At 40.3% G+C, this 11,341-nt stretch overlaps 1 protein-coding gene across 1 annotated transcript in view; it reads right to left on the reverse strand.

The window, feature by feature from the left end:
• Positions 1-3,642, reverse strand: part of LOC147007141 (triple functional domain protein-like) — a gene marked incomplete at its 5' end in the record, with an annotated part of 4,096 nt that extends 454 nt beyond the window's left edge. The window contains 4 exons of the mRNA XM_085867540.1: positions 1-1,198; positions 1,503-1,641; positions 2,613-2,813; positions 3,554-3,642. The exon at positions 1-1,198 is cut by the window's left edge and continues 454 nt beyond it. Coding sequence (XP_085723666.1) covers positions 653-1,198; positions 1,503-1,641; positions 2,613-2,813; positions 3,554-3,642 — 975 coding nt within the window. The remainder of the gene's footprint in view (positions 1,199-1,502; positions 1,642-2,612; positions 2,814-3,553) is intronic.
• Positions 3,643-11,341: the final 7,699 nt, after the last annotated feature.

The following is an 11,341-nucleotide window of genomic DNA, read 5'->3' on the forward strand; positions in this document are numbered from 1 at the left end:
TCCCACGACACAAGCAATGCCATGCACACTGCTATCCTTTGAGATTTGATGTCTCAGCTTTGAACAATAGTGCGATAAAAATAAATTGACACCAGTGTGGACTTTCAATGGAGTTAAAAAGCCTGCTTTACCGTTTTCTTAAAAAACATGTACAATTACTTAATTATGGCGAACAGTGGTAAAACAGGAAATAACAGTCAATGATGATTGTACCTGGAGTGGATTATCAGAACCCACAAATAGTATATCTCTTGCGTTTGTCGATATGTCTGTAAAGTGAAAATATAAATGTTGTCTGAGCTGCAACCGCGTTACCTCTGCATTTACTGTTGGAGACTTCAGCAGAAGAACTTTAACGACCAAATCTCAATTCATCATTGAGATTGAAATGTCTTTCTGGTCTCATTTCCGATCTCAACACTGGCCCAAGAAGCATGAATAAGTCCAACTTCCTTAGTTTATCATATAAAAATGAGACATTAGAAGCACCTGCTTAAATTATATCCAGCAAAGTTGTCGCTCAATTATCGTTGAAGTGTGGACATCGATATAACTCAATTACAGCTTTATTGCCATAACACGGAGCTCTTTCCGATATCGTAACTGTTTCACGCCGTGCAGTCCATCAGAAACACCAGGCAGATTGATACCGCTATAATAGTGGCATCACCTGTGGCAAAGCAGAGTCCCGGACAAGAGTGATGGGCTGTGCATCATTGAGATGGCTCCGACGTTCTGAGAATGAGGCAATGCGTGAGACATCGAGTACCATCGTGGAATGTTCATGGACTGGTCGCTGCACCCACGTGTCAAGCAGACACGCTGAAGAACTGGGGCGCTGTGAGCAATCGGCTTGCAACAAGCTCGTGATGAAGGCCTGCGCCTCAGGCCCAATGTTTGTAAAATACTCCTGAGGAAAGCTGTAATCAAGGTGTGCAATGTTCAAACACGTTTCGTCTACACTGTCATCCAGGAATGGTGAAACGCCGCTCAGAAGCACGTACGTCAACACGCCTAGGCTCCAAATGTCTGCGGAATGTGTCACGGGCCAGCCACGCACCAATTCTGGAGCAGCAAACTCAGGGCTGCCAAGCAATGGATGCACATAGAAGTGAGTGGTGATTTGCATGGCGTCACCCAAGTCTGTAAGCTTCAGTGTCACCCGTGTGCTTGAAATGTCCACCAGCACGTTCTCCGGCTGTGATACAATGTTGGGACATTGAAAGTATTAAAGATAAGTGCCATGAGGTCCTACACACTATTCAAGCCCCATTCATATACAGTACTACAAAACAACCCTCCCCGAGCTGGACAGGCATGTGACGTGCAAATTCTCTGTTTAAGCTTTTTCCATTTTTAGAAGAAAAAAAAAGGCAAAATTGAAGAAACTTAAAATGCAATTTAAAATACCCTGGTGTATTGGAGTTGATGATTATGGCAGAAAGAGTATTTTTTTTTTTTGGCAAAATCACTGCCAGAGGTAAACCACAAGAAGATCACACCTTGATGTCCAAATGGGTGATTCGGCAGTAACGCAGGTACTGTAGTGCATGCAGCAAGTCACGGACATAGCCGGCCACATCCCCTTCTGTCAACTTTCCTTCACTCACGATGTAGTCCAGAAGACGGCCATCTGGAATGCTGCGGATTGAAGGTTAAGCCAAAGAGAAACATGTCGTTGGGATTTGTCAATGCAAATAGAACGGCCAACTAAAAACATTCAGGAGGAAAGAACCTCAGCTCTGACATTTCAATGACAGTCAACTTCACTGAACTTAACGTAAGGGAACCACATGCACAGCACACTCCAGGAATAAACGTATGAGCATACCTATAACACTGAGAAAAGGGAAAGCAATAATTTTCACGTCTTGATTTTTAGTCACTTTTGTGACTGTTAATGTGTGTGTATCAGGGGTAATATGTGTGCGACATAAAGCGATGCAAGGATTAATGATGGAAAACACTGATGGACTTCAATAGGTCCTTCCTTTTGTCCACCATGAGTTATTTGTAAATTTATGGTTGAATATATCATAGACAGGTTTTATCAGATAATTAATTACCTTTGTGCTGCAGTCAGCTGTCAGCAAGAGTTTCCTTCTTGTTGATACAATGCAGAAAGTTTATTTGTCCCTTTAAAAAAGCAATAATAATAATACTAATAATAAAAATAAAAATAATAATACAATGAGCTTCAACAAAAGAGGAAGCCACTCAGCCCATAAAGGCATATGCTATGATTGCCAACAGATGGTTATTTGTCCATGCTCTATCCCTTTTTTGAATGCTGAGCATTAAGTAAGGAAGCAGCACGTACCATTTTAAAAACTCTTTGTTATGACTCAGTTGTGCTTCGAGTCTTCGAACTACTGACTTCCTCGACTCAGAGCGTATTCTCAAACCATAAAGCCACCGAGTTCACCAGTAATGAGGTTAAAAAACAAAATTGAGAATGACCAAGAAAAGCTGAGCATAATTCTGTACACATCTTGTTTAGAACATGCAAACAATGCAAAAATCGACCTGCAAAGGCATAACCATCGAGTGTGTTCATTAAGATCAAGGGGGTAACAATAACGGATGATTTCAATGACAGTTCATTCGCTCACAGCTCTGTGATGAGGACGTAGCTGGTGGCCGTCTCGTAGGTGTCAATGATCGAAGGGATCTGTGGGTGCTTCAGGCTTTGCAGTAACGCAACCTCATGCGAAACTTGCTCCCTGCGTCTCAGCTTCTTGCTCACGAACTTTGCTGCCACCTCTTGTGGACAACCACGTTGTAAGCAACGACGTACCACTGAAAAACGACCCCTGGAAGGGAAACATTGTTGAAAATACAAGAACAATATTCATCGATTGAAAACTCGTCTTTATTAAGGTTAAAATTGGTCTGTGTCGGCAGAATAACAAGGACAATTAATTATCTCAATAAAATGTTGAGAGCTGCACGCTAACTGCCACGAGAAAAATGGGAAGAGGCCTTTGATGTCTCTCTTGCTTTGAAGAAGGGATAACACCAAAAATGCCACTTACATTTACTCAACAAAAATCACTCTGACATCATCCATGAAAAATATCAATGAATGCATGTTGTTTTTGGGACGATAATTGAGCAGATCAAAAATCTAAAGAAGAAACTATTCCCCTTGAAGAAGCAAAACATGGCTGATGAAAATGCACAGAATGAGATATCTTTGTGCATAAAACAATTACAACGAGGTTTATGAACTTGGGAATGCAAAAAAATTATTTAATAAATAATGTCTATCAAATGAATAAAATGCATCTTATTGTGGACAGTATCACAATCGATAAAACTTCACGAGTCGTACAAAAAGGGAATGCGTTTATGGTCTTTAAATATATAACAAACTTATTTAATAAGTACAAAGGCAACGGATGAGATGAAAATGTCATTTATTGTATCACACCATTGGAGTTGGCAGGTCGGTGAGAGGGCTACGTAAAAATCAAGTTTCGTTTAAGAAGACGATGGGTAATGGAGCTTTAGGGGCATTCTTGTAGTTGAAAGAGAAGGTTATTGAACGTACCTTCCAATTTCTGCAAGCTCGGCATAAGTCGAGTCGAAGTTGCTCTTCCAAAATACGTTGAGGCCATCAAATCTAGAATCTGTAAAATAAATAGTTTCATTTGATTAAACACATGGAGCTATTAGACCATCTACACGAGTTATGATATCATTAGGGGCTGGATACAAACTACGTGACTTTTATTTGGCAGTTTCTTTTTAACATCCACCCTCCCCATGTGATTCCAGATGACATTTTGCGTGACCCCTCCCATCTTAAAAAACGTAACGATAAATGGGAGCAATGTCACCTTTTTCCCATTTCTATCAGCTTCCATTCTGCAATTTATTTTTAAGATAATCGTTGGAAAAGGACAACCCAGTCAATGAGAAAGTGTTGCACATTCATCTTCCTCCAACTTTGACAAATAGTTGAACTTCCTGCTTTCTCCCTTTCGGAAACTCCCATTCGTAGCTTCAATTTCAAGATATAAAACAGCACCTGTGCCATTTTTGGAGAAATTCAACTCAAAGCAAGGTTGTTCTAAATTGACATGTCCTGTCATGGTGAAGGGAAATCCAAGATGGCTGTGCCCATGAAGATGGTGTCACATGACTGTCGGCTTCCTACCCCCTCGAAACACTGGAAAACACCCAGCCCACAAAAAGTGCAAAGTGTCATGTAACTTGCATACAGCCTGTGGGGCGGGGGGGCAGGGGGCAGGGAAGAGGGAAGAGGGGAGGGAAGAGGCAAGAGGGGAGGGAAGAGGCAAGAGGGGAGGGAAGAGAGAGGGGGAGAGAGAGAAAGAGAGAAAGAGAGGAGAGAAGGAGAGAAGGAGAGAAGGAGAGAAGGAGAGAAAAAGAGAAAGAGAAACCAAAGAGACAGACAGAGACAGACAGAGACAGAATGTCTGAGATATGTATATTGCCTTTCAACTGTCCAAAAGGGAGATAGCACTTGCCTTTGAGCTGTCTGGTTTGTGTTTGATTCCTGACCCAATTATAAACTGTTCGATACCTTGCAGGCAAGTCATTGCATCAGTGATTGCATCATCCCTCATATGGGAGGTTGAGTTTAGGACTTGTATTTGCTTGGCAGATATTAGTTGTGAAAGACACTCACAACTAATTCGTTGTAATGCAACTCCTTGCCGAAGAAGCACCAACCCTACAATTTATCATAATCTCATCAGCAACGAACCCAGACTCAGCAGCTCAAAAGTAAATGCTCAACAGCTCTACCCCTGCACCATTCTGTCGGATGCAAGGGCTTTCTTTTGATACTGTTTGAGGATTTCTATCAGGATAACAAAAGAAAAAAACATGTTTGACCAGCTGGGATAAAACTTAACCAAACCGACAAAAAAAAGAAGATATCTTTGGAGGCAAAAATAAAGTAGTTGCATTTCTTTTCCATAACAAGAAAAGAGCAATCAGAGATTGCTGACCCTCACCAGGACTTTTTTGCGGTGTATTTTGTGTGGTGTTTGTGTACTGGTGTGTTATGTAATTAATGGGACATAACCAGAACTGCCACTTTATAACTGCTGGTAGTGATGACTGGGTATCCAGACGTCTCGCTTTGACGCAACCCGGTTTTGATCAGGCACCTGACCCTGACACATGACGTTTTTATTATTATTCAATTGAATTTAGAATGGGATTAAAATAAATTCAATTCAAATCAATTGGAAGATCAAATAGGTGCAGTCCTGCATTGGAGTAATCAGAAGGAACCCAAACAAGCAAAAATCAGAAGAAGCAAAAAGCAAAGATGAAGTCATCAGGAGGAACCTGGATAGGATTTACATTTCAGCTGCTACTGCTCGACTATCAAACCCATCCAGGCACAGCCAAATGAGCCTTATTCAAAAAAACCAAAAATCAAAAATAATCCAGATCAAAATAAATAAATAATTCTGGCTACCAGACCATGTGTCTGATTAGGTTGAAATTTAAAACATATATTCTCCATCACTACTGGATCATAATTGTGAAGTTTCACGTCGATTGATGAAGCAGTTAAAGATAAATATTTTTTCCAAAGATTTTCGCTGAATCCAATATGGCTGCCAAAATATGTGACATCAATTATTCATGAGTACCCTGGTATTCCCAAGGCTTGGGGAACATTTGTGTGAAGTTTCCCCTCTATCTGTTCAGCCATTCCGGAGAAGATATTTTTTGTAGGTTTTAGGATAAACCCAACATGCCTGCCAAACCATGTGACTTATGACATCATATGTGTGAACCGTTATTTTTCCTCATGGACAGGAGGTCATGCATGTAGAGTTTCACCTCGATCTGTAAAGGCATTTCAGAGAAAAGGATTTTTGAAGGTTTTAAAAAACAATATGGCTGCTGAATCATGTGACCAATGACATCATCAATTTTTTTTCTGTGGACCAATTTATCCCGAGATGACTGTCAAAATTTTTGATACTGATCGGATGCAGCATACTACATATGCAATTATGACGTCATAACGAAAGCACCTATGACATAAACAAATCACACATTCCCCATGTGGAGTGCTTACCGTGTGCCAGGTTTTAATTATTTCCTTGGTATGGTTCCCAGAAATATGGAAGTCCAAAAGTTTTTTCAACATGGCCACCACACCACGTGACTTATGATGTCATAATTATCATTAAAACATTCCACAGTTGTCGCCTCCTATGGTGAAAATTTTGTCTCAATCCGACAAGCGGTTGCGGAGAAAACACTAAAGTTCTGTGCAAACAAACAGACAAATAAACAAACAAACAAACAAACAAAGGGATTCAAACGCAATACCCTCTCCTCTGGCAAGGATAATAAAAGACAACTTGGTTGAAATGAAACATGTTGATTTAGAGCAGTACAAGTCAGAAATCATTGTTGCGAAGACGATCAGGAATAAAGACTTTTGGCCGGTTTTGTTTATCATGCCAATTTTGCAGCGAATTGTGAAGAAAAAGAGAACAAAAAAAAAAATTGGAAATACCAGGGTAAATGAGGGACACCAAGAAACAGCTTCCAAACAGGTGTGTCCCATGTGTTAAGGAAGCAAATGACATCCCAGCATGCTGAGGGTCATGCATAAAAATGCTGCACAGGCCTGATTGCCGATGATTATGGCGAGCGTGGCTGCAAGACGAGACCCCCAATGCCCCATCCACAGAGCACGTGTGGTTTCGCAATGTCAATGGTTTGATGAGCATGACACTGATGCTATCCAAATGTCATGGCCTTCTTGGTTACCGGATATGAACTAAATCGAGCATTTCTGGACGATTCTGAAACAACGCTTGCGACAGCGTTTAGCATTTTCTACCTCCATCAAACAGGTGTGAGGTGATGGACTTTCTCGTGGAAGAATATACAGTATATATATATATATATATATATATATATATATATATATATATATATATATATATATATATATATATATATATATATATATATATATATATATATATATATATATATATATATATATATATATATATATATATATATACATACATATATATATACATACATATATATATATATATATATATATATATATACACATTCTTATATATATATATATATATACACATACATATATATATATATATATATTCAGATACATATATATATATATACACACATACATATATATATATATATGTATACACATACATATATATATATATATATATATATATATATATATATATATATACACATACATATATATATATATATATACACATACACATACATATATATATATATATATATATATATATATATATATATATCTACACATATATATATACTGTATATATTTCAGGCCGTTCTGCCCCAATGCCCTATTAAGTGACTTTACATGAGCGTTTCCATTTTTTTGATCAACGACCTGCATGTAAATCAAAATGAATGGCATTTAATGAGAGTTACATGGGTGTGCTCTAATATTTTTATTGCAATTCTGCAGAATTGTACAATTGCCCATCTTGGTTGAAAGTGCTTTGTATTTTTCTACTTTTTTTGTATACCTTGTCGAGGCTCGTATCAGAGCTAACACACAACGCACAACATGGGGGCATGAGACAAGAGGGATGGGAGTGGGAAGGACAAAACAGTGGGGAACAGAGACATTAGAAGATCTGTGGAAGGGAGAGGGATGGGGCGGGGAACATGGGGTATACAAGATGGACATTACTGGGACTTTCAGGAAGGAAAGCAGGGAATTTGAAGGAGGTTGTTTTTGGGGTGGATTAACAGGGGTAGAAAAGATCGAGGATTTGGATGGTGGATGATAGGTGGTGGTGAACAGCTGTTTTGAAGGCCTGGGGGAAGAATGGGATTGAACAAAGTGACGGGGTTTTTTCCAAAGGTGGAAAAAAAAGAGGAATGAAAGAGTGAAGGTGAGCAGTGATTTGTGATTTCGGTAGTTTTACCAGAAGGGGGTTGTTGGCGGACCTTGAGCGCCCTGCGGAAATGTGGTGGGGACAAATCGCAGATAGAGTAGGGGGAGGGGCGGCGAGACCGGAGAGGAGACGGTAGAAGACAGGAAGACCACCGACCTGCCTGCGGTGATAGAACTTTGATTAACATTGCATGCACACACATTGTATATGTGCTAGCCGAAACCCCGTCACAGACGGATTCCGTTCCATGAGCCCAATATGACAACCAGTGGCGGCTCTTGTAAGAGCCGGATCCCAGTCGATGTACTCCATGGCCTTACCTAATGAGGCCTACAAAACGTCCTTGTACACGACATTTTTGGTGTACACTACTCCTTGTGAAGAAGTCCCCTAATTTGTGCACGTGTCTACTTTGACATACAAACAGCGTGTCAAAACTTCTCAGGTCACAGTACCGAGAAAAACGTGACGTGACCGCTTGGAGGAGCACAAAATTGGTCTTTTAGTATTAATATGTAGATACAATGTTTCTTGTTACATTTTTGTGTCAAATTCACATTCTGAGGTCGTCAGCATGTGAAGAAGAGGGTTTTACATTGCAGATGCTATTTTCGAGGAGTGGAATTACACCTCTCGGTGGTAACGGTCTGTCGACGACAGACGTAATGATGTCAGTGAATGACCGATGATGTCATGACGTCCTTACGCCTCTCAGCGGTGACGTCACACGTCGCCATGTAAACGAATGTTAAACAAAAAGTGTTTATTCTGCTTCAGAGTTGAAGTTTGACAATTGCCACTAGGTGTGATGCACTCTTACAGGTACGAAGTTTCTTTCAGTCCAGGTCACAGTACCGAGAAAAACGTGACACGACCGCAAGGAGCACAAAATTGGTCCTTCAGTATTAATATATAGATGTATAATGTTAATATATATATATATATATATATACATATACATATACATATATATATATATATATATATACATATATATATATATATATATATACATATATATATATATATATATATATATATATATATATATATATATATATATATATATATATATATACATATACATATATATATATATATACATATACATATATATATATATATATATATATATATATATATATGTGTGTTTATATATGTTAGCACGGGTCTGGCGGTTCAGGTTCATCCTCCTGACCCAATTGTGGTTGGCGGGCAGTTAACACCGACTCGGCTGGGATAGCCGAACGGTTTTCCTCAGGAGGCGGACACGTGATCGTCAGAGATAATCGTGCGCACAGGATTAGCATTGGCAGAACTACCAGAGCGATGGAACAGGTGGATGCATAGCACAAGGGGTTTATACTCAAACTCCACGACAAATACACGGAAACAGCAACTTAAAATAAACAGCGGGATTTGATGACAATTCAATGAAACAATCAAATTTTAAAATGTGAATTAAGTTTTTTTTAAGGTTAAACACTGGGTGCATCGTTGTATCGACGGCAATTGGTCATCGCTAGCAAAGCCAGGCGTTCCGTTGGAGTGCTTGAGAGCTGAAGCCACTTACGAGATGTGCAGTGCGGTTTGTGTCCTGGTCGGGATGTACAGTCGACAGTTACTACAAGGTGGAGGTGCGTGTACAGCACACATGAACGTGGTACATATGGGTAGATTTGGATCTGTGCGGACTCTCCGTGGGTGTGTGGACATACCATGCATGTTACGGGTGCCATGGTGGCAAAGTTCCATCCCGCATGTTATGGAGGTTTTTCCGGTTTTCCTTTGTCCTCGCGCTTTTTTATAAATAATTTGGTTATCAGATTTGCTTTACAAAGGCTATATGTTTCACTTTGTGAGTTTCAAAGCAAAATGTATTTGATCACGACCGATTTCTGAGCCGTTTGTTGAATTAACGTGTTTTCTAAATTACCGAGCCAATTTTTTGATGATGGTGCATTTTTTTGCAATGATGTAAATATATATATATATATATATATATATATATATATATATATATATATATATATATATATATATATATATATATGTAATTCCAATTGTATAATTCCAATTTCCACCCATCACACGCAGCTGTATATAAAGATGAATGTTTGTGATCATATCCTTGAAACGTCTACATGAATGTGACGTCGTTTTTCAGTGAAAGCGACTCAAGGTTTTTCGGTTGCATGCAGTACGTAATGTAGTCGGAAATCACACTGACTCCAACTTGCCGATTTCCAAAAAATTGCTGATGTCGGCCAAGCACGTGTGTGGTGTTGTGTGTTGTGTTGTTCACAGAGCATAACTTATTCTCTCTGATTACTCCCCGATCTCTCTCTCTCTCTCTCTCTCTCTCTCTCTCTCTCTATCTATATCTCTCTCTCTCTCTCTCTCTCTCTCTCTCTCTCTCTCTCTCTCTCTCTCTCTCTCTCTCTCTCTCTCTCTCTCTGTCTCTGTCTCTGTCTCTGTCTCTGTCTCTGTCTCTGTCTCTGTCTCTGTCTCTGTCTCTGTCTCTGTCTCTGTCTCTGTCTCTGTCTCTGTCTCTGTCTCTCCATCTCCATCTCCATCTCCATCTCTATCTCTATCTGGACAGTCGTTATGTCTGGGCAGTGGTTATGTCTGGGCGGGGTTTGTCTCCAGACGTATCTGGATGGGAGTTTGTCTCTGGACGTGTCCGGGCGGTAGTTTGTGTCCAGGCAGTGTTTATGCCCGGATGGGAGTTTGTGTCCAGGCAGTGTTTATGCCCGGATGGGAGTTTGTCACCGGACGTGTCCGAGTGGTGTTTGTCCCTGGACAGCTTGGCTCTGGATGCATCCGGGCGGTGTTCGTCTCTGAACATGTCCGGGCAGTGTTTATATCCTGACGTGAGTTTGTGTCCGGACGTGTCCGGGCGGTGTTTATGTCTGGACGGAAGTTTGTCTCCAGACACGTCTGGGCAGTGCCTGTCTGCAGACAGCTTGGCTCCGGTTGCATCTGGGCGGTATTTATGTCTGGGCAGTGTTTGTCTCCGAATGTGTCCAGGCATTCTGGAAGGGAGTTTGTCTCCGGATGTGTCCAGATGGGAGTTTATCTGCAGACGTGTCTGGGCGGTGTTTATGTCTGGATGGGAGTTTGTGTCTGAACGGAATTTGACTCTGGACGTGTTTGAGGATTGTTTGTCTGTGGGTGGTATTTATAGTATGCCCGGTAGAAAATGGATTTCAGACATTATTTGGTTTCCATCTTCACTGTTATTCTCTGCAGAATCATTTTGATGAGACAATATGAATCGTAATTGACGCTCCACCACAGGTCTGCCTTCCTTTCCTCTCACCTCTCACTGACTTCCTCACTCTCCCTCCCTCCTCGTTCCCCCTCCCTCCTCTCTCTCTTTTCCCCTCCCTTCCCTCTCTTTC

This window comes from Eptatretus burgeri, unplaced genomic scaffold, assembly GCF_056783735.1.
Source record: "Eptatretus burgeri isolate ZD-2024b unplaced genomic scaffold, Ebu_testis_v1 Ebu_testis_scaffold_568, whole genome shotgun sequence".
In the NCBI taxonomy this organism is placed as follows: domain Eukaryota; kingdom Metazoa; phylum Chordata; class Myxini; order Myxiniformes; family Myxinidae; genus Eptatretus; species Eptatretus burgeri.